The 23,275-nt window shown below is 37.2% G+C and overlaps 3 protein-coding genes across 4 annotated transcripts; 2 read left to right on the top strand and 1 right to left on the bottom strand.

Annotated features, from left to right (window-relative positions):
* LOC18604812 lies at nucleotides 2,196–13,741 on the top strand. The gene is made up of 10 exons (XM_007037475.2): nucleotides 2,196–2,501; nucleotides 5,385–5,442; nucleotides 5,554–5,804; nucleotides 5,938–8,546; nucleotides 8,700–8,812; nucleotides 9,363–11,279; nucleotides 11,473–11,521; nucleotides 11,616–11,863; nucleotides 11,968–12,075; nucleotides 12,985–13,741. Exons 3-10 carry the CDS (start codon nucleotides 5,612–5,614, stop codon nucleotides 13,217–13,219), a joined length of 5,472 nt encoding a protein of 1,823 aa, XP_007037537.2. The 5' UTR covers nucleotides 2,196–2,501; nucleotides 5,385–5,442; nucleotides 5,554–5,611; the 3' UTR covers nucleotides 13,220–13,741.
* On the bottom strand, nucleotides 14,592–18,459 carry LOC18604811. 2 transcript variants are annotated; one of them, XM_007037474.2, is made up of 8 exons: nucleotides 18,162–18,459; nucleotides 17,969–18,053; nucleotides 17,599–17,640; nucleotides 17,033–17,201; nucleotides 16,426–16,478; nucleotides 16,080–16,301; nucleotides 15,210–15,268; nucleotides 14,592–15,049 (listed from the first exon to the last, which is right to left on the bottom strand). In XM_007037474.2, the coding sequence occupies exons 1-8, from the start codon at nucleotides 18,365–18,367 to the stop codon at nucleotides 14,995–14,997; spliced, it is 891 nt and encodes a 296-aa protein (XP_007037536.2). In that variant the 5' UTR covers nucleotides 18,368–18,459; the 3' UTR covers nucleotides 14,592–14,994. The 2 variants fall into 2 exon arrangements, with proteins under 2 accessions (XP_007037536.2, XP_007037535.2); XM_007037473.2 differs by having other exon boundaries at nucleotides 15,210–15,256; nucleotides 18,162–18,455.
* LOC18604810 (protein Asterix) lies at nucleotides 19,201–21,397 on the top strand. The gene is made up of 3 exons (XM_018116855.1): nucleotides 19,201–19,485; nucleotides 19,608–19,708; nucleotides 21,078–21,397. The coding sequence occupies exons 1-3, from the start codon at nucleotides 19,327–19,329 to the stop codon at nucleotides 21,139–21,141; spliced, it is 324 nt and encodes a 107-aa protein (XP_017972344.1). The 5' UTR covers nucleotides 19,201–19,326; the 3' UTR covers nucleotides 21,142–21,397.

Below are 23,275 nucleotides of genomic sequence, written 5' to 3'. Positions count from 1 at the left end.
CAACGATGGGGTTATTGTATATGGGGTCATCACACTGAACATCTCCTACATCAACACCTCCAACAAGTTCCGTTTCGGCTTCAACATTATTGCAAATTGGAATGTCACTATCATAAAGGCAGTCATCGTCTGAATTGTCATCTTGCGATTGTTCAAGCCCATCATTTGAAGTGTGATCAAATCTATCTTCACCGGTAGCGAACAAATCCTCATTTCCCTCATCAAATGTAGTATTATACTCCAGTGTCGCAGTGTCACCCTCCAACCTCACATTGTTGTCCTCAACTGTCGTATTCTCATTTGACAATGGCATTACACATTCTACAGTTTCACCTGATCATTACATTTGTTCAAGAGAAGTAAGAAATTGGTTTGATGCACATCTTGATCGGAATTGTGCAGCCAATTGTTCTGTGAATGTCATTTCTCTACCGGGCTGCACAAACTCTTGTGCGTACCTCAATTACCATTGTTGTGGGTTACGGACCGAATGCTGTGGTATATGTGAAGCATTGTAAATCTCATTTTGATTGAGCTGATTACAATGTTGTCCAACTTCTCCATGTGACATAACATTTGTTTGGTGTCTCTTAATGCTGACATACAAGTCGGAACATTCCTCTATTCTAGCAAAATTAATGCAATATCCTCATTGTCCTTGATAATTGGCCGTGATAGCTCTCCGGGTGTACTGATCAATGCATGTAACTCAATCTCGTCAATTTCTGAGTTTACCCCAACAACTTCTTCAACTAGCTTCATCAAGCCCTCAAACGACAAATCACTCATAACCCCCCGCAATCGTGACTCACCACCCTTGCAAATGCCATCCACCCACTGACCACTGTGTCTTATCACAATTCGCACAATTGGAACCCCACTGAAATTTTGAAAAAAAAAATTGTCAATCATTTTACACAATACATGCCGTGATAAAAAATTTGTTAGTGGTGTTGTTACACTCCATGCAAATAACGTAAAATGTTGTAACACGCCATGCATATCAAGTCAAATGTCGTGACACACCATGTATCAATATCGTTACACGCCATGCATCACTGTCGTGACACGCCAATCATTGTAATTACTGACTGGTTACACCAACATCCGTGACACGATAAAAACCCAAAAAACCAGTTAACCCACGACACACCAGGAATAGCCATGATACGCCAAAAACCCATAAATTCAGTTAACCCACCACACCCCAAGAACAGCTGTGACACACTAACAACCCAAATAACTAGTTAACCCACAACACGCCAATAACGGCCGTGACACGCTAAAATAACAGTTCACTCATGTTATAGATGCATGGCGTGTAACAACTCTAGGCAATGTTTCTAATCCATTTTATCATTTAGACCAAATGTTTCAGAAATTTAAGTGTATTGCAAAAATAAACCCAATAACAGGTACCTTGATGTCATCTTTGCTATAGGATGTGTTAATCTACGACAATGTCGCCAGATGCCGAGTGATAGACCACAGTCCGATGATGATGGTGCTCAACAGAGAATTGACAGAGCTCATACAGTTCAGAGATCTGAGAGAGCTGACAACGATGGTGCTCAACAGAGACTTGCTAGAGTTGAGATAGAGAAAGATGACCGAGCTCAAACAGCTGCGTGCATTTATTTTCAATGTTTTTCATTTTCTCCCTGGCAAGAGGCAGATAGCTCAAACAGTTGAGCATTTATTTGAAATGATGTTTTTAAGGGCATTTGGGTCTACTCATATTTATTTTTGGGTAGAAACAGATAACTTTATATGGGTGGTTATTTCTGAAATCACCTTATCACCAGATCCTTCTCTCATAATTTTTTCTTTTTTATAAATTCCTTTTTTAGGGTATCTAAAATTATAGTATTCAATATTTGTCAAAAAAGTTATTACTTAATTATATTCAAAATTAGCTTTTCATATTTGATTATTTTTAAAATTAGATTTTCATATTTATTTAGTTCTGAAATTAATTTGTAATAACAAAAACAATTTTAAATCAAGGCCTTTTTCTTACTAATATTTAAATATTAAATTTGAGATGAAAAAGATTTAAAAAGTAAGAAAACTTTTATGGAGATCAGACGGCCAGAACATCTTCAAGCGTGGGCACCACCAAGTGATTCTCTACGTGGCCGGTTCTCCTTAGAGGACTGCCAAATTGCTTCTCGACCCTCACCCACTCTCCCAGTTCCCATTCTCCCTCCAACCTCCCCTCCCTTTCAGCTTCGACTCCAAACCTCGGATTCGTTCCTCCAGACTTCACCTTCGGATCCGAACCTCATTTTTGCTCCTCTGTTCGTTGAAAATTTCGCACTATTTCGATCACTTTATCTCTCTCTCTCTTCGAGCTCAAAGAAAACACTCATTTCTCTCTCCCCCCTCTCTCTCTCTAAAAATCTCGTTCGGATGCAAACCCTAACCCTTCTCTCAAAATTTTGACACTCTAAAAGGATCGATTTTTCGAGCTCCATTTCAAAGGCTTTCTCCAATTCACTGTAAGTCCACTACTGCTCTTTCTCTAGAAACCCTAAATGTCTCTTTCTTTCTATCTCTAGATTTTTTGAAAAAAAAATATTGAGGCTCTGAATCTATGCTAGGGCTTTGGTATTCTATGCCCGGGCTTTTGTCTTTTTTGTATTGTCGTTTTACTTTGGGATGGGAATTGGTTGCTGTCGTTTCGATCTTTTGTGGTTTTGGTTAGAAATGTGAGATTTTTATGGAATTTTTTAGTTTCAGCGTTTGTTTGGTTGCTGAGAAAATGGAGGATGCCGAGAGCCTTTTTTCGAGAGAGAATTGAAAATTTTAAATTGAGCAAAAGTTATAGTAGTTCTTTTTCTTTTCCTGCTATGTGAAAGGTTGTAAGCTTTTTTATGCAAATCTTTTTGTATTTATTTTTAATTTAGTTTCCCGCATTTCTCATTATGAAGGGATTTGTGCTTGTACTTCACATCTAGTATTTGCTTTGGCTGCTTCTTGAGTTTTTTTTTTCTCTTTTGTGATATTTGCAGTTCATTGACCTTTATGGCAGCCTTTGATGTTTTTGATTTTTACTTTTGGTAATGTTAGGTAGCCTTTTCTTTTTCACTTGGCTGATGCTCACCTGGTGTTATTACTAGCTTATGTGCTGTCTGGATCTTTATTTATTTGGTTTGTCAGGCTGCCAGCTTCTGGTATTTATATCTGTTTAGTGACTTAGTCAATTTACCTTTTATTAAGTTTCAATGATATGGAGCTTTTGTTTCATGTTGATTTGGGAGGATGCAACATAAATTGACCAGAAAATGAAGAAAACTGTGCCATTAGATTCCTATAGTGAGAAAATAAGAAAGGTTGTGATACAAGAACTTGTCTTCTATGATGAATTCACAGTAAAATCGTGTCACTAGATTTACTGTCAGAATGCTTGCACTCTTTTATAGGGGGCATTCAAGAATGTCTTTAAGATCAATATGTATCCACAAATATCGTTCTTTTTCCAATTTATTTCCTTGGTCAAGCCATTGTGTGATAAGCATTGCGAACTCAAGGGATCATGCACTGATTAAAGTCTGAACAACAGTAAAAATATTTGTGAATTTATAGTTTTGGTTTGGTTTCAATGGAGATGGTTGACATATAGTAGTTAAGTGGAGGAGGATGTCAAGCTTTATGAGTTTCTGTTGTATTAGAATTTTAGACTGTTGGAAAAGGAGTCTTGGTTTTATAAGACAGTTTGTGTGGATATTCACATTGGTGTCTAGTCTGTGGATTATGAATATTTAAGGCATGGTTAGCTTTCTTTACTTGGTTCTTCTTGCTCCATACAGGAAATATATTTCTGTCTCCTTTAGTTTCAGTAAATGTTTCATGAGATCCTCATACCTCATTTACCCTTAACTTCTATATCTGGTGAGGCATAGGTGGAACTTGATCAACTTTTGGCGCAAATAATACCTTGTATTCCTTATTAAGTGTGCCAAAATGTTGATTTTTGATGGGAGGTTATGATACAGGGTTTCATGGAAGCTCTAATTGCTTGTACTTGAGGTTGAAGCATCTATCTAGATACTGAAGTTCTTAGCTTGAGTTGTGCAGCAGTTGGAAGATAATCTTGCAAATAAGAATGAGCTACTCTTCAATAGCTAATCAGTTTTTTAGCTCTTGGTCCCTGTACTTGAGAGTTGGATTACTCATCTGTACTCTGATTATGACTGTACCTATCAAGTTGAAATATTAGAAATTTTAAGGGTTAGCTGGGCATAAAGTTAATGCCCTCCTTGGATAGTGCTTGGAGATATCTCTTTGGGCTTCAGTTGAAAGCTTGGGGACTGAAAGTTGTTCTGAAGTTTTTCTTACCTAGTATATCTAAATATGGGTGATGACAAACATGCTAAGAGGATCGGAATCATAAGATGACTAATTCAAAAGCCATAATTTTGGATGTAAGATTGCTTAGGATTTGGGGATGATCTGTGGAGTCGAATTTCAAAAATATAATTGCTCAAAGAGAGAATTTCCTTAAACTACATTATTTGGATGCTCCATTCAGGGTGCACGGTAGGATACTAGAAAATGGAAGATATTATGTTTCTTTAGGAGGATGAACCTCTTAAACAATATTATTGTGATTCACTATTGATGATATAGAAGTTTCCTACAAGAGAATGGAAGTTATTGTGTTATCAATGTGGCACCGTTGTTTCTTTACTAATAGATTAAGGAAAAACGATGAACATCAAGAATTTCTGTTCTACTAGGCAAGGGGAAAAATGAATGTTAATAAACTATTTCTATTTTTTCCTCCAAAATAAAATAATCCTTAACATGATTCTTTTTTGCTCTGCCACACTAATTTCAATATTTTATATGAGAATGAAGGCGCAGTTAAAGCACTGCTAGCTTTCAAATCAATAGTCTGTAGATGCAGGGTATGTTTATGTCGACTTTGATATGTCACTTTTAAAATAGCAAGTATAATATGATTGCTCAAGAACTATAATGATATAAATTTGTACAATTGAGAGTAAGCTCCCTTCTTGTGCTTTTTGTATTAACTAAAATTGGTTGCATATGGAGTTGAAGGTGTTTTGCATTCATTTTCAATAATCCTAGATTAAAAACTCCCTTGAATTTCAAAAATTAGTTTTCAAATTTTATATGGTTTAATAAGTACCTATGATATCTTGTATTAAACAAGTTGTATTGAAGCATATTAGGTTATTGTTCCATGCTGCTATTTCATTTGTTTGCTGGATACTTTTTTGACTATTTTATACTTCTCACCACACCTTCCCTATCCCAACCGAAGAAAAGAAAGGTGGAAAATTTCTCATGCTGGGATAGTTGCCTAAACTTTTGTTTCCCACAAACAAATAATATGTTGGATTTTATGCATGCAGGATAAGGTTGAGTTTTGAAACGTGGCAACTGGGGTGAATGTTTAAATGTCCAGAAGAGGTTTGTTTCTAATTACAGTTGGATTTAAAGAAGTCAAATTCATATGATTGTCTGCTTTCTAATGGAATTGCAGGGGTGTCAAAACTTTAACTTAATTCTTATTTCTTGTAGGTAGTAATTTTCTTCTCACAAAATTTTAGCTGCTGAATATTTGTGGCTCGGATTATCTATGCCTGGCAACGAAGTTGGAGACAGGATCCATAATTTCCTTGGCCAAGAGAGTTTGTCCCAGGGCCAGCATCACTCACAGGTCATTGACGGTACCTGGCCTGGTTTAAGTAACAATCTGTGGGTTGGAAGCCAGCGACAAGTTGGTGGGCCTCTTGTTTCCAGTTTGAAGAATTTCAGTGTAAATCAATTAGGTAATAATTGAGACATCTTATTGTTTAGTTTGTAATTGCTTTTGTTACAACAGTTATAGTAATGCGATTTTTGTTGTGAGATGCTTCTAAACCACCGTTTAGTTGACGTGATTATATTTTCTTTTGTCAAAAGCTGAGTCTGACAGAGGACATGGTGGTCAGTCTTCAAGCCTGCAGCATGGCCTGAGCTTCACTCAATCAGCTTTTAGGCCTGAAATTGCCAGAAGTCAATCACAAAACCAACCACCATTTGTAAATGGCTATATGCAAGGGCATCAGTCTTTCCAGGCAAGGCAGGGTGAAACAAACTTTTTGGGAGTGGATACAGCATCTAGAGGCTTATCAGCTCTTGATTCACAGATAGGAAACGGCCCTGATCTTCATAAGAAAAATTCATTGAGGTTGGAATCTAATGAATCTCCAGTAAATTACGATTTTTTTGGGGGGCAACAGCAAATTAGTGGACAACATCCTGGCATGATCCAGCCTTTGCCAAGGCAGCAGTCGGGGATGACTGACGTGCAGGTATTACAGCAAAATGCTATGCTGAAGCAAATGCAAGAATTTCAGAGGCAGCAACTTCAGAAGCCACAGTTTCAGCTACCGGAAGCAAGGCAGTTGAGCTCTGCGAATCAGGTTTCCTCTGTTGTAAAACAGGGATCAGGTAGCCTTTCTCCTGCTCCAATCAATGGTGTTCCTGTCCACGATGCTACAAATTATTCCTGGCAGCCTGAGCACATGACACCAAATGCAAATTGGCTACAGCATGGTGCCTCTCCAGCCATGCTGGGATCCTCTAGTGGATTTATGTTTTCCCCTGAGCAAGGCCAGGTGCGTTTGATGGGTTTGGTTCCTCAACAAGTTGATCCATCATTTTTTGGGATCTCTAGCAGTGGTGCAAGAGGAAATCCATATCAATATTCTTCTGTCCAAATGGATAAGTCTATAATGCAGCAGGTGCCAGCCAGTAGTAATTCGTCTCCCGGTAATCAGTATGCTATGTTTCCAGATCAAGTTGGCTTGCAAGATGGAGCTTCAGTTTCTAGACAGGGTGATCCAGGTAAAAATATGTTTGGTGCTGCAGCTGGTCAAGGTTTAAATAGTGGATTTCACTCAGAAAACTTGCAGCAAATGGCCATCCAGCCAAAAAATGCACTGATGCAGGAGTCTCGTGGGAGGCAAGAACATCTTGGTCTATCAGAAACATCCCTGGAGAAGTCAGTGATTCAGGCTGCCCCCTCTGCGAATGTGGCTACGCTAGATCCAACTGAAGAAAAGATTTTGTTTGGTTCAGATGACAGTGTATGGGATATCTTTGGAAAGAGCGCCAGCATGGGCTCAGTGTTGGATGGTACAGACTCTTTGGGGCCATTTCCTTCTGTGCAAAGTGGAAGTTGGAGTGCTCTCATGCAGTCAGCTGTAGCAGAAACATCTAGTAATGATATAGGGGTACAGGAAGAGTGGAGTGGTTTGGGTGTGCAGAATAGTGAACCTCCAAGTGGGAGCATGCAATCATCAATTGTCAATGATGGCAGCAAACAGCAATCAGCTTGGGCCGATAACAACTTGCAGAATGCCTCGATGCTGAACTCTAAACCTTTTCCCATGCCTACTGATGCCAATATCAATCTTGATTTTTGTAGTGTTCCTGGGGTTCAGCAATTGGGAGTTCAGACTGCAAATGAACAGGCTGGGAGAATGCAGAATGATTTGTCTCAGAGATTTGTTCAGCAGTTAACAGAAGAAAGAAGCAAATGGTTAGATCGCAGTCCTCTACAAAAGCCTGTAGCTGAAAGTGCTCAACTCTTTGGAAATGTTGCTCAATCTCCAGATATGCAAGTAAGTCCAAAGAACATTTCAGGTCACCAACAAGGCATAGCAGTATATAATCCTCGTGGTCTGCCGCACAATAAACCAAATGGTTGGAACTTCATTGAGTCTGCATCACATAGTGGTGGTGCCATATCTAAAAATCAGGATATTGAAAGCTCATTGCAACCTTCTCAGAATAGTGATCAGAAAGGTGCCATGTATGAGGAGAGAGGTCATGGTTCTGGTCTTGGTCATCCTGTTCCTGATGCAAATATTGAATCAGGGAATGTGAATTCTGGCTTGGGAAGCCCTCAGGTAAATAGGGAAGGTTCTGATCTGAATAATTTTGCTGCAATTACAGATTCAGGCATGACAAGGGTCACCAAGGAGAGCTGCCGGCAACTTCCAAACAGTAATAATCTTAATCTCTGGAAAAGTGTTGATTCTAAAGGAAACTCTGGACTAAGCAGGGTTCCATCAAAATATCAGCAAAATCAGGATAAGGGCCCTCAAACTTTTGATTCGACAGGAAATAGTTGCTTGGACAAGGGAGCATCTGTAACAAAAATCTTGGATAACCCCAATGTCAAAGAAACTTCCAATGACAGTTTTCGCTCAAACATATCCCACCATAATTCCACTGGTGGCATAAGAGACAATGTCTGGTTGGATGCAAATGATCCACGGGGAGGAAAACAGAAGTCATCTGTTCATGTTAGTCGTAAACCTTCTGGAAATCGTAGATTTCAGTATCATCCTATGGGGGATCTGGATATGGAGGTTGAGCCGTCTTATGGAACTAAAAGTGTCACACATTCACAGGCAATCTCCCAACATGTTTCTCAAGGAATGAAAGGTCATGACCAAGTATATTTTGGGCAGTCAAAGTTTACTGGTCATGCTGTTGGAGAGTCTACAGAAGCTGAGAAGGTGATTTTTTTGTTTGGCCATATATGTAAACTGTGTGAACTTGCCAGCTGTTTTTTCTCTGTCCTGTTTACCCCTACTGATAGTTTCTTTTATTTTTTGAAATAAATATATGAGGCCTTTGGAAGACTTAAAACATTTTCTTCTGTATATTAGGGTCGTTTTCCTGGCATTCAAGTAGATGGGGTACCTTCCAAAAGCTCAAATCCTGATTCTGTGCCTGACAGATCTTTTGGTGGTTTTGTGCCAAACAGGACAGCTCCAATGAGGTAGTTCGATATTTGTAGTTCTGAATTTTTAGCTTGAAATTTATTGCTATTCTAACTTAGCTATAAAAAATATTCTTTTGGGTTGTTAAAAGCTATGATTGTAAAAACTTATTCATCAGCATTTGATATTTCATGGTTGAAATCTGATTTTTATTTGGTGGGATAAGGTCCATAGTTAGTACTCTACTTAGGGTGATGGGTTAAATTTTGCCACTCAATTTTGAATGCATACTATTTTATCATTGTACTTTTTAATTTGGTTAAAAAATGGTCAAAAAGTAATGTTAAAAGAATATTCTGTTAAGAAATGAAAGAATATTTAAAGAATATTTGGACTTATGATTAGTTTGAGTGAAATTTAGAAAGTACGGTGGTAAAATTGCACCTGTTCAAAGATGAGTGGTAAATTTGATCCATCACCCTAAGTGGAGTGTTAAATTTAGACCTTATCCCATATTTGGTCATGCCGACACTCCTGCTTTCCTTATTATATTGTTATGCTGCTTTCCTTATTTATTTTCCATTGGCGCTGAATATTCCAAATTTACAGTCAAAATATGCTGGAGCTTCTTCAAAAGGTCGATCAGCCCAGTGAACGTGGTACTGCAACACACTTAAGCTCTTCTGAACGCAATCAATCATCTGAAATGCCAGATGCAGAAACTTCTGATGGATCGGTGGGCCAGTTTCAGCATAATAGGCCTTCTGCTTCTCAAGGTTTTGGTTTACAACTAGGTCCCCCATCTCAAAGGTTTCCAATTCCAGATCGCGCAATTTCATCTCAGAGTTCTCCTCAAGGAGTTAATTCTCTAAATTCAGTTCATGTCTCTTCTGAGGTAGGAAGGAAGGGTCAGACATGGTTGGGTCCAACAGCTTCTGTTCAGTCCTCAAGTCATGGACCACTCCATGGAGAAATTAGGGATAATGTTTCAAATGTCTCTGGTCAAACCAGCAATAAAGCCTCACAATGTAATATCCAGGGCAATGTTTCTGCAGATTTCACCTCTGATTATCCTTATTTAAAAAGTCATCTTCAAAACCAGCATGTTACTGGTGTGGCTAGTCAGGTAACACCAAATGAATCAGTCAATGCACCTTTTGGTGGGTTGGCATCTCAGTCGAAGCAGGCCAATGACTCTTGTGAGAGAGCTCAAACTAGTCAATTGGGAAGGAAATCAGTGCCTCACATACCCAAAATTGCTCCAGATAATGACCTTGCTTCTTCTTCAGAGACTTCTCGGCCAAGTAGTAGCAACCAAAACCATGCGCGGGACCCAGGCCAGCAGTTTCCAGTGTTGGAGGCTATGCCAGCTTACCAACCTTCTGCTCCATCTGAATCTTTACAGCAAGGTGCTTTTACCAAAATGTTGCCTAATGTATGGACCAATGTCTCAGCCCCACAACATCTATTGGGAGCCCAGTCTTCTCGGTCCTCGCAAAATTTTTTTAAGTCCCACCCTCAGTCAAATATTAACTCAGAAACAACTCTTCCTGGAATAAAGAAGCTAGATGATCAAATTGCCCGGGCTGGAGTGAGTGGCCAATCTGGGTTTCCTGCAGGCTCTGCTAAACCACAAAGCTTTGTTGGAGAAGAGCAACCAGCAAAAGCCCAGCAGGTATTGCCTGAGAATGATGCCAGCCAAAATCCTGCAATTACACAAAGAGACATTGAAGCTTTTGGCCGTTCTTTAAGTCCCAATAGTGCTGTACATCAGAACTATTCATTGTTGCATCAGGTGCAGGCCATGAAAAATACAGAGACTGATCCAAGTAGTAGGAGTGTCAAAAGATTTAAAGGTCCAGACTCTGTTTTGGATGCTCAGCAGCAGGAAAGTTCTCAAGGAGCAGAGCAGTTATCTTATGGATCTGATACTATGATGAGAGATACTCCAATTAATCGTCCATTAGTTCCTTCTGGGGATCCTAAGATGCTAAGATTTTCATCAAGCACTGGAGATAACCGTGAGGCACATTTATCTTCTAATGATATCCTGGCATTTGCTCGGAATGATTCCCAGCATTTCCCTAATGGTAATAATTCAGCTGCTAATCTCAGGGGTGAACACTCTCAGATCAGTCCTCAGATGGCTCCATCCTGGTTTGATCGGTATGGGACATTTAAAAATGGGCAGATGTTGCCTATATATGATGCTCGCAAAATTGCCATGCTGAAGGCTACAGAAAAACCCTTCATTGTTGGTAGGCCGTCTTCTGACAGTCTGCATGCTTTTCATTCAAGTGAGCAGGTTAATGCTGCTGCTGATACTAGTCAGCTGGATAATGCCCAGCAAAGCTCAAACCTCATGCTGATACCAAGTGAGCACATCTCCCCTCATTCGCTGCCTCCTGATATTGCAAATCAGAATTTGGTTGTTGTGAGAGCAAAGAAGCGTAAAAGTATGACATTTGAGCTTCTACCATGGCATAGAGAAATGACACAGGGTTCTCAAAGGCCTCAGAACATAAGGTGATTGGAATAAGTATACCATTTGCTGCAATTACTTTTAACAGTATACATTTCAATGACCAAAACCACTAAAAAGTTTCCCAAGAATAATTTGCGAATATGCAAAAAATAGTTGCCATCTTGACTTTTCTCTCACTGCTGTTATGCTTTTCGTTGTTTTTGGAATTATATTGAAGTTTTCTGTTAATCACAGTGTGGCAGAGGTGGGATGGGCCCATGCAGCAAATCGATTGATTGAGAAGGTATGTTCAGTGTTCAACTGTCTTACTTTGATCTTATGTTATTCGTTCTTAGAACTCGGATGGTCTTAGCTTAAGGACATTGATATAATCACAGGTTGAAGATGAACCTGAAATGATTGAAGATTGGCCGCCAGTGCTAAGATCGAAAAGAAGGCTTATCTTGACAACACATCTTATGCAGCAACTACTCTGTGCTCCTTCAAGAGTAGTTCTTTCTGCAGATGCTAGTAAAAACTATGAGACTGTGGCCTATTTTGTTGCCAGATCAGCCTTAGGAGATGCATGCAGCACAGCATATATACCTGAAAGTGATACTGCTGTTCCTGCTGACTGTGAAAGCATGTAAGAACTTGTAAATGTGTTTTTCCTGGCTCTCATCGGAGAATCATTGTTGTTAGTAAGCTTTACTATCTTTTAATATATTTTTTTTGACAATTTGCTTTTAGCATCTCTGAAAAGTTTAAGATGTCAGAGAGAAATGGTAATCAGTCCATCTTAAAGGCTGCAGAAGAGTTTATCAGCAGAGCAAAGAAGCTGGAAAACGATTTACAGAGGTAAACTGACGTTTAGTTTTACCAATATATTTATGCATAATCTCGTCTTCTGCTAGTCTTTCTTAACATTGCTATTAATGTGACCCTTCAAGTTGTTTATGGATCTTGAATTTCAATGTTTCATGGTAAGAACTTCCCCTTACAGGCCACCCATTAAGTTTGATTATATTGTTGTCTTAGGGGTGTCAAGGTGTTATAATGTCCGTTAATTTGTTGGTAATGAGGCTGATATGAGCAGAGTTACACTGAATGATCTACTTGTCACATCCACGGATAGTATTAGTTTCGCATTTCTGTTCTTAGTATTTCCCCAGCATAGGCTCTATAATCCTTTGGATTTGAGATTGAGGAGCATTCTGCCTGTTGAAAGTATGGGCTGATACTTATTTTTCACGCATCATATAATTATAAGCCTCCATTTTAATTAAAATCGTAGGAGATGGTTTTAGCTGCAGGATGATTACTGTTCTTCTAAGATGTTTTCTTTTGTTGTTCTTCTATTATGTTCTAGTATGTAAAGTTGCTTGTTTGATAGGATCAATTAAGGTTATGACTTATAGATAAATACTTGGTTAACTAGGAAATATAACATTTGAAAGCTGCTGGGCCCTAAAGGAAATTTGTGTGATTTTTGGTTCTATTAGAATGTACAAACTGTTATTAAGTTGCAGTTTAGTATTTGCTGTGAGCTTTGTAAAAAAGAGTGAAGCCAGGTGGATTGATTTACTATTCTTAAAAGGAGATTTTTTTGCTTTGATTTGAATTATGTTGGACTGGGCCTCTATTTATTTGTTTACTTTTTAGGATATTTTCATTCCTTTGGTTGCCCCCATTGGTTGTTTTGCCCTAAGCTCTTGTTATGCTTAATCCAATTGTCTTGTCTTGTAATCTTTCCTCATTGTTATGCAGTCTGGACAAGAGAGCCTCAATCTTGGACTTAAGAGTGGAATGTCAGGATCTAGAGAAGTTTTCTGTCATCAATCGTTTTGCCAAGTTTCATGGCCGGGGGCAAGCTGACGGGGCAGAGGCCTCATCATCCTCTGATGCAATTGTGAGTGCTCACAAATTCTTCCCTCGGAGATATGTTACTGCACTACCGATGCCCAGGAATCTCCCTGATAGGGTACAATGTCTTTCACTTTGATCATTAATTAATTGATTTTTCCCTCTTTTTTGGCCAATTGTCTTCTTATCCCTCATGCCTCTCTGGTCCAATTTCTTCCAACTTAAATATTGGCACTTGCTCATAATTGAACCACACAAATGGAAATGTAGGAGAAGAATGTCTCCTTAATAGCAATGGAGGATCTTAGATCTTTTCAGTGTAGGCCATTGATGTCATATTCTTGAGAAATATAAGTTGGTCTTTGTATACTTGTTTGAAAATCTTGAGAGAAGTGAGGTGCCCCGTGATTTTTCGGTAAATGGGGAGAACAGAAGAGCATTCTGATTTTTCAACAGATAGCTGAATTTTCAGGTAATTAAATGTATTTATTAAGCCTTTGGATGCGTTCCATTCATAAGTAAAGGGTTTCACCTTTCTCCTCTTCTCTTCTTTCCTCTCTCAGACAGAAAGGGGCTGGGGTTTAGGAATTGCTGATGTTTACAATATAATGAGCCGAAGCCTTGAATGGGTTATATAAGCTATGAATTTTAGTTTAGGCTATTTCTCTGTTTCAATTATATATTTGGTACTGGTGATGCATTCTTTCTCTTTGCCTCGTGAATTAACAGTAAAGAAAATGGTCAAGGCTGTCCACGTTATTGGCTTTCGGAAAGCACACTTTTATGTTAATAATTTCATTTCATGCCTTTAATTGAGGAGAAGTTAAAATTTAGAAGTTGTGTGGTGAAATGGGCTTGGTTCAATGTAGAAATTGTAATTTTTATACCTTCAAATGCCATTATGTATTGAAAGCAAAATTGTGATTATTTAAGTCATTTAGAAGGAAAATATATTATAATTTGGTGACAAAGGACAACTTTTCTTCAACCTACGTATTTTTCTGTTGTGTTCGTTAGCGAAACAAGTTCATGGTAAAGGCTGAGAAACCATAGTAAATTTGGACAAAAAAAGAAACCGAGAATCATTTTAGATGCACAGAAAACAATTCAGTAATAATCATGAATTAAAATCTTAAAAAAGAATTTCTTTTCGAGTTTCAGCAATGTATGCAGTTTAAAATATTTATATTGCTGCTCAAGGATTTTGGTTTCTGTGGTTGTATCAAAGAGTTGGAATTCTTTTTTCGTATATTTTACTATCAATATTCAAACCTGCAACGACATTCAGGTGTTAACAACTTTAACATGAAAATGTCCAAACCTAAGCCAACCTTGATTTGATTCCTACTTAAACCAACCTTAATCTTGACCCTAACTCCACCTATCTATCTATCAATCTATCATATCCATATTTAAATTGGACCTTTGTCCGCTACCATCGTCACCCAATTAATCAAATGTTCACTGATAACAATACGACATGGTTTGAATTTTTGGTTTTGTGCAGCTAATTGAGGAATTAAACAATTAAAGCAAACTTGAGATTTTGAATTTGTCGGTCCTTGGCTTGAATCTCTGATAGGGGAGGGCCAGAGGTTCACACGTATAAAAAATGAACAAGAAAGACTGATACAATTAAAGATAATTTGATTTAGCCAATCAGCCCTCTGAAAATCATTTGCTCTTACATGCATCTGTCAGGAAAATGCCTCCACCCGTGCTTCACTAAGTATGTACCCCATAGCATTTGAACTTCTTGTGCAATATTCTGGTGGAACAACTTATGTGTTAGAACTAAATAGCAGACTAATTCTTCTTTCATGGCACCTACCATATTCAAGGTTGAGCTTCAAATATTGCACAAAAGGATTGGTATGCTAACTATTCTGATGGTTCTTAGACAACATAAGGAGTTTATGAGAGGGAAATATGTATTTCCTCCCCAATCACTGCAAATATTTCATCCACCCTGGTAAGGAAAAAAATTAAAAAAGAATATTAAAACTTTTGTACCAGTATGGAAGTAACATATCTAGTTCATGCGTGTTTACAATGGGAACTGTATGCAAGCTTCCATGGGCATGTGCATGAACAATGATGGAAAAGTTACTCTCAAATTCCATAATTACCTATGACCATCTATGTTCACCTCTGCAAGCCAGGTTGTAATATACACCTGCAGTGAAAACTAGAGATATTAGAATGGTTAGCTTTAATATTTATTTATTGATTACATTAATAAGAAACATTTAACTCCAAAGAATGTTGCATGCTAGCTTTTAGGATCTAATAAAGAGGATTTGGATTTAATCTCCTACTTGACAATGGAGTATAGCTTCTCCACTACTCTCCAATAATCAACATCCACAAATGGACAAAAAATTGCATTTGAGGTATAGTTGAACTATCACTAGAAACAGCAAAGAGGGGGCAACGAAAGAAAAAGACAAAAAAAGGAAAAAACCTTCACTTATTATTCAAGCAAAGTGTTTCAATCCCTGCAGCACATACAAGACCTGCACTATATTAAACACCATAAAATATGAGCTAAAACCAGTTATTAAATCCTAAGCTCTGGATTTAGTTTTTGATCCATAGTGGAGAGTCAGTCCATGGGTCTGTAAACATCTCAGTGTTTTGGCATGTTCACTTCTATTTACCAAGAAACGGGAAACTCTGCAACTTCTAGAATTTATTCATGCTTAGAAGTGTAGGCAACGATTTCAAGTTGCACCTCCAAAAACCAGCAAATCTTTCTGTGCCCCCTCTATTGCTACTGGATGCTGAAGCACTTATGCACGGTACACAATATACAACAAAAGAACATCTATAATTTTGCTAGGTTGCATTGGAGGTGCAAGGGTGCATCATGAAGATAGCAACTGACCTATTTGTGATCTTTTAGCTAGTGGATGCTACTGCTTCAAAGAGACCTTATACAGCACAGACAAATGGGTCTATGTATTTTCAACATATTAATTAGTATAATGGATCAGCACCTGCAAGATTTCATGGTCTGGATGACGATTGCATTGAAAAGCTGGCATATCAAATTTGCAATCCTTCAGTCTTGGATGGACTGGCTCAGATGTTTCTTCAGAATACAAGTTGCATACTTTCAGATCACTAAATTCTCCAGGGTAAAGCTCATCAGACCAGCACAACCGATTGACTTGTGAAACTTCACAGCCAATAGACAGTAACTCTAATAGAAGAAACCGCTGTGCAATGCAAAAGGTAATGCAGGATATAAAGGATAGCAACACTGACAAAGAAACATGATAGAAAACACATTCGAATCATGTACAGGTTGTATGTATTGTAGAAAAAGGCCATTCCATATACCTTCAAACTTAGTTCCAACTTAAACATCTGACTGAGCTCTTCAGCTAATTTTTCTGAGATCATTCCAAGATCATAATTACCCAAATGAACTGTATATATATAAACTCATGCATATAATATTATGAAGTGTCTCAGATTACCAAATTAACCTGCAATTTCAATGACAAACACTATCTTGTATGGCTTTGCATGATTCTAGTAATGATACAATCCAATATATAAAGATTAAGCTTCAATAAGTATACAAATCTCTTTTCAAAAAAATAAGTATACAAATCTAAGATTGTTGGGGTTGATCACTTATCCTCATTCTCATTTTTTTTTTCATACCTTATACCTTCTCTTTGAAAACTTAGTCTAAATTTACTTTAAAACCATGCTCAAGAATTAATTTGAAAAATTCATATGCACTCAATAAAAAGAACGAGCCCTTAACAGTGACATGGAAAAGTATGAACAATATTATCTCCCATTATATAAGACTGATGTTTTTCCATGAAATACATAAATGCTGATGGTCTTAATTTTGAATATTTGCATGGTTATACAATCCTGCAACTCCACAAAAGCTATATGTAGCATCAATGAATTCTGATTAAAGCCATACCAAAAGGAGAGATTGACCAAAATCTGAAGACTGCAATCCCACCACAATCACCAGTGTCATTAATATCCTCACTAGAGCTAGAAAATTGTACAAGTGAACTACTACTGGCTACTTTGAGAAAAGATCTCACGGATTTACTAGCATCGACCATATGCATTACAACAGCCACCTGCAGAAAACTTATCACCAGAAAAAGGGCAAATACAGTTGCACAAAACAGAGAACGACAGTAAAGACTGTCCCAGATGTTTAGCCAGTGGAGTTGAGATCACAACCAAAGTTTAGCAGTTCCTAGCAAATTAGCAGCTATAACACGCTTCCAACAACTTTGAATTAAAGTGCAGTTAAGACTATACATAAGTGTGTGTGTGTGTGTGTGAATGTAAGTACATGCATTTACACTTTTTTAGCATAGATATGTAACAATGGATGTTTGATACAACACATAGAAACTGTCAAGGTTGATTAAACATATGTGAATACCAGACAGTTGTTATTTTGGAACCTTAGATGTTATAGGCATACTCCAGTAAGATGCATTTAGTAAAGTCATAACAATTACATACCATGTCCTTGTAAGATGACAAAACTTTGCTGCGATGAAGCTCCTATAAGAAAGATATTTCATCAGTACTAAACTACTGTAAATGTGAAAGGATATTTTACATGTTTCTCATACCAACAATTTCTATGGGTGAAATATGTTTTTTTTTTTAAATTCATTATATTTTGCTTATAAAACCAAAACAACTAAATTTCATTCACAAACGGAGTACGCGACACCAAGTCACAGATAGGCTTATAGAAAAACTCATAAAACTCAAGCTACAGCCAGATCACCTCTTTCTTGTCCTTAAAATGAAACATTAACATGATTTAACTGAAAAGGAAATGAAAGAGCAAAATTAATGAAACTATGGTGTACAAATAGCATACTTGCTGCTCAAATAACTTGAAAGAAGCTTTATTTCGAATATCTGGCATATCCTTTAAAGCACCGAGCTCCATCAAAGGCATGTATCTGAGTTTAACATAATCCAAAAAATCAAATTAACAAAAAAAAAAAAGAGAAAAAGAGGAAGATATACAATCAACAATTTGGAAAAAAAATAAAAATTGGGGTTTTTACTTTTGGGATAAATAAGCGTTGACGAGAGAAGTAGCGTGAGTTCTGGCAGAAGAGGAAGAAGAGAGCCATTGTTGGCGGTTAGAGGCCATTTTGGACCATTGGTTCCTTAGGTTGCGTTGCGCAGCTATTCTCCATTGCCTTGCCAGAGATGAAGGTGGCATTGGGGAAGAGCTCGAGCTTTGTGATTTTGGCTCTGGAGTTTCCATCTTCCAGTCCAGGGTTTCAGTTCGATAACGGTCCCGCCGTTGTTACAGAGCTTTGCCTAGGTCATTGCGTCGTTGGGCCGGATTAACATGGCAGGTCCTACCCGGACCAGCTTTAACAAGACCAAGCCCAAGCTCAAAATCAGAGTCAGTGGGTTGTATGTTTTGTCAAAAATTAAGCATTAATAATGACCATAAAATATTTTTATTTTGTTAATTAAGTATCTATTGTGTTGAAGCTTGAAACCAGATTGCAGCTTGACCTGGTTATGTAAATAATTTTAATTGAATGTTAAATCATGAATAATTATATAATTTTCAACATTTTGCATACAAACTCTCAATTCATTCCATTAAAATCAATTTTTGAATTTTGTTTTATTTTATATCAAAATAGTGATTAAATTTTGAAACTTACTTCATAAACTTTTAGCAAATTGTTTCTGAACATATATTTTTAAATTCTGATTAATGAAATATTGAACTAAATTTGACCATACAACTTATTTTTGGTCGATAAATACAAAGTTCTTTTAATTCTTTGAACAAAATTTTTTTTCAACATAATTCTCTTAAAAACTTATTCACAAATAAAAAAGTATAAAATTAACAAAATTTTAACTTCGTTTATTTAAAAATTAAAAATGTGAACAGATACAGTACTCATTATTTATTAGATATCTTAATGTAAATCTTATTATTTAATAACACACTTAAATCTTATAAATATTTAATTAAAATTTTAAATTATTTTCCGAATTCGTATCAAAATGTTTTAAATATTGTTATTATTCCAACTTGATTATATATTTACTTGGGTTTGAGAGAGAAAAAAAAAGGGCTAGACTGGCGGCATTTTTGACGTGGCGAGACCCGATTCGCCTGCTGCGCTCATCTCAGTTAAATAGGATCCAAAACTCCACATAAGAGGAAAAACCGTTACAAGGAAAGAGAGATCAGAGATGTCGTCACACAATAACAATTCAGCGTCGGTCAACGACCCGAGACAACCGTCGGCGGCGAAGCCCTTTGTGGCGCAGCCGATGTCGCCTCAAGATCTCCCCGTCGATTATTCCGGTTTTATTGCCGTGGTTTTCGGCATCGCGGGCGTAATGTTCAGGGTACTTCCTTCTCTGGCGACCTGTCTTCTGAACTTGAAGTTGAACAACATCGTTTTATTTTTTCTAAACTTTTTAGATAAAAATTTCAGCTGATTTTATTTTCTTATTATTATTTGTTTCAGTACAAGCTGAGCTCGTGGCTAGCAATCATATTCTGCGCCCAATCACTGGCGAATATGAGGAACGTCGAGAACGATCTCAAGCAGATTTCTATGGCTATGATGTTAGTTACTTAACTCTCCTTTTTTTAAAAAAAAAAAATTTAAATCCAGCTCCCTCTGTATTTGCAATATTAACAACAATAATAAATATATCACTGTATTATTTTTAGGTTAGATTTAGGGATTTTAATTAGGAGTTCTATTGGATCCGACAATAATTGGGTAGTAAGAGTAAGTTTTGTGATTCACAGCAGCATAGGAGCAACTTCTGTGACTTGTTTTTTTGGACTGCTGGAGTTGTAAAATGATCATTCCATGTGATTGTAATTTCCTTTGCTGTCTATTTCATCTGATTATCTCCTGTCCTGTTTTGGTGGAAATGTTTTACTTCTACTAAAGATATATTCGGGGGTATTTGTAAAATCTTGGCTATTTCTGTCCCTTGATCGCTAAATGCACCTATTCTTAACCAGACCATCCTTGGACTGATGCTGTTTCCTAAACTGCCGCTTGCCCCTTTGTCAATGGAAGTTTCTTACACTGCCATCTCATTCTTTTTGTGGCATACTATGTTGACTTCAACAAACATCAATTAGAGAATAAAACTTTCACTGATGAAGTATGAGGTGGTAGCATAAGAATTTCCACTAAGGAAGGCACGCTAGGTAACTAAGTGATATAGGTGGCAGTTTAAGGATTCTGGGCATTCCAAAGCATTTCTGAGAAGAGGGGTTATGCTCTAGAGAAAGAAAAGGGGGCATTACTCGTGGTGTTTTCTCTGGTATAACTCAGTTCTTGTAGTTGGATGAAGCCTTATGTGTTGCTTGTTTTTTATCTGGACTTTCTTCAAGTAATTCTACATTAGTTTATTTGGGGTTAGGCTTCCTTTGTTGAGCAGATCACCTAATAAGCTGTATTGGCTTTGATATTGGTTTCTCTCAAACTTCTTGTGTAACCTTTTATAATTGACTTGGATCATTCTTCTTTGAACTTCTATGGGAAAAGCCAGTTTGCCTCAGTTCTTTTTCTCTTTTGCCTCATTTCTATGAACTGTCGTAGGTTCTTTGAGAGCTTTTTGACTTAATGAAATCTCAATTATCTGCTCCCTTATTCAATGTTTAGGCAGATGTTTCTATGGGAAACACCAGTTTGCCTTTGATTTCCTTCTCTTTCTACCTCATTTCTGCAAACTGGCTCAGGGTTCCTTTGAGAAGAATTCTTTGACTTGATGATATCTCCATTATCTGCATCTCTATTTAATGTTTGTGGAGATCATTTTATTAGTTTAAGTATGTTTCTTAATTTAGGCAGTGTTTCACCTTTTTTTCCTTTTCCCCCATGTTTTATATGGAATGTTCTGGTTATCTTACTTGAATTTATATTCACTCATTTGATTTTATAACTAATTTTACTTTTATGTCTGGATATCAGGTTTGCTATCATGGGATTAGTAACAAACTATTTGGGACCAGCTCGACCAGGCACACAGAGTTAACTCAGATTCTGTAGTTTAGTATGCACATTTCTTTTTGTATGATGATTTCATATTATGAAGTTGGATATATGGTGACCTTATTCAAGTTTCCTTCTGTCAGATGATGATTCCTGTTCCGTTTCCATTAATCTTAATTTTTACAGAGGGGTGAGTGATGCTACAAATGTGATGATTGTTTTGTACTTACGAAGCTGAAAATCCTATGTTTACATATGCTCATAATATTGATGACAATGCATTTGTATTTTCATGGTCATCTCCTAGCTAACTTTTGTTTTGTGCCCAGTGGTTTTTTGTTATGTTTTATACGAGGAATATAAAGGAAAGAAAGAGTTGGAATAAAGAAACGGAAGAACAAAGTATGCGTTGATTCACAAAAATCCAGAGTTTAGGAACTTAAAAAAAATCAAAATAGTTCTGACAGTTCAATAATATTATCACTTCCATTCGGAGTTCTTAGTTACTTCACGTCTACATGATTGAGAGTCGGGACTTGTTCGTATTCCTGATATTGTTACTTTGATCAGATCTTATATTGCCGATGTGAGCCATCAAAATTTTAAAAACGTTGTGAACCCTTTTAAATCTAATTCAAAGAAAAATACCTAGTTGCTGACAGTAATATTTGCTTTACATTTCCTTCTTTTTAGAGTGAATTAATTGGTCAAATGACGTGTATCTCAGGAGCTAGCGCTTTGCAGAGTAATAGAAAGGTTTATAGTTCTATAAAATATGCCTTAGCACTAGCAAGTAGTTCATAATTCGCCTCAGCAGCCTGGTGATTATCTAAGCAATCAAGTTCAGATTAACATTATATGACAATTCAGGTTCATCTGTGGTCATCTGCAAAATGAAATTCTTCTTCAAGAATATCTGAACAAACAAGCATCAATGTTAAAATGCTGACAGTAATTATGAAAATGTAGATCATAATTAGTGTCATGAGCGGAGCGATAGGAGAGAGCCTAGGAGGGTTGATGGTAGATGCTATAGGGGTCATCTTGGTCTTTGGAGAGGTGGAGAAAAAGCTTGTTCATTGTTTTTGTTGATAACATCAGTCATCGACTATCATAGAGAGAAGTGAAGGCAAGCTTCGACGAGTTTGGTGTGGTGGTTGATGTTTTCATCCCTCAAGGAAAGCGAAATAGAGGCAGTAATTATGCCTTTGTTTGATTCAAGCATGAGACAGAAATGTTGAAAGCCATTCGATACGGCTCAAGGATTAGTTTGGATGGGAAAAGACTAAAGGTGAAACAAGTTTACCACCCGAGGGGAAGGTTAGTCAACAATACTGGATGACCTAATGATGAACAACGTGAAGGGGAAAAAACGGAATGTAGCAAGTTCATACAAGGAAGTCTGTTAGGATAGTCTTGAATTGTGATTTAATTAGGATTGTTTAATTCTAATTAAATTAATATATCTTATAAAATACTCTTTAAATCTAGTTAGCCTAGAATAACAATTCCTAATTATATTAGGATAAGGTTATTGTATTTGGCACTATAAAAGGACCCTATGGGTTAAAGAATAATAATCACCTAGATTTAGAGAGAGTGATTTAGGTGTACGTGGGATAAGGGTTATGAGTTTGAGACTGTTCTTGTAATATCCTGATTTTTTCTCTTAGTGGATTTTTCTCTATTGCTGTGCCCGTGGAAGTAAGTCATCAAAAGACTGAACCACTTAAATTCTTGTGTTTTTGTGGGTGTGCTTGATTTTTTTCTTTCTTTATTCTATTGATTGGGTTAAATCTTGGGCAATTCTTTAAAGACAATTTCGTAATTTCCCAACAAACTGGTATCAGAGCTTCAAGATTTTGGGTCAATCTGAATCTCGCTATAGCAACTTCGTCGACCAAGTATGAGATTGAAAAGTTTAATGGAAGAAACAATTTCAGCTTGTGGTGTGTTAAGATGCGCGCATTGCTAGTGCAACAAGGACTGTTGAAGGTACTGAAGGGAAAAGAGTATCTTCCTTCAAATTTATCTGATGGTGAGAAAGATGACCTTATGGAGAAAGATGACCTTATGGAGAAAGCACATAGTGCTATTCTCCTAACTTTGTCTAATGAGGTGCTAAGAGAAGTCACGGATGAAGAATCTGCTGCTGCAGTGTGGTTGAAACTCGAAAG

Source organism: Theobroma cacao, chromosome 3 (assembly GCF_000208745.1).
Source record: "Theobroma cacao cultivar B97-61/B2 chromosome 3, Criollo_cocoa_genome_V2, whole genome shotgun sequence".
NCBI lineage: Eukaryota > Viridiplantae > Streptophyta > Magnoliopsida > Malvales > Malvaceae > Theobroma > Theobroma cacao.
The sequence above is the reverse complement of the archived record's forward strand: the minus strand, read 5'-3'. Positions and strand labels throughout refer to the sequence as shown.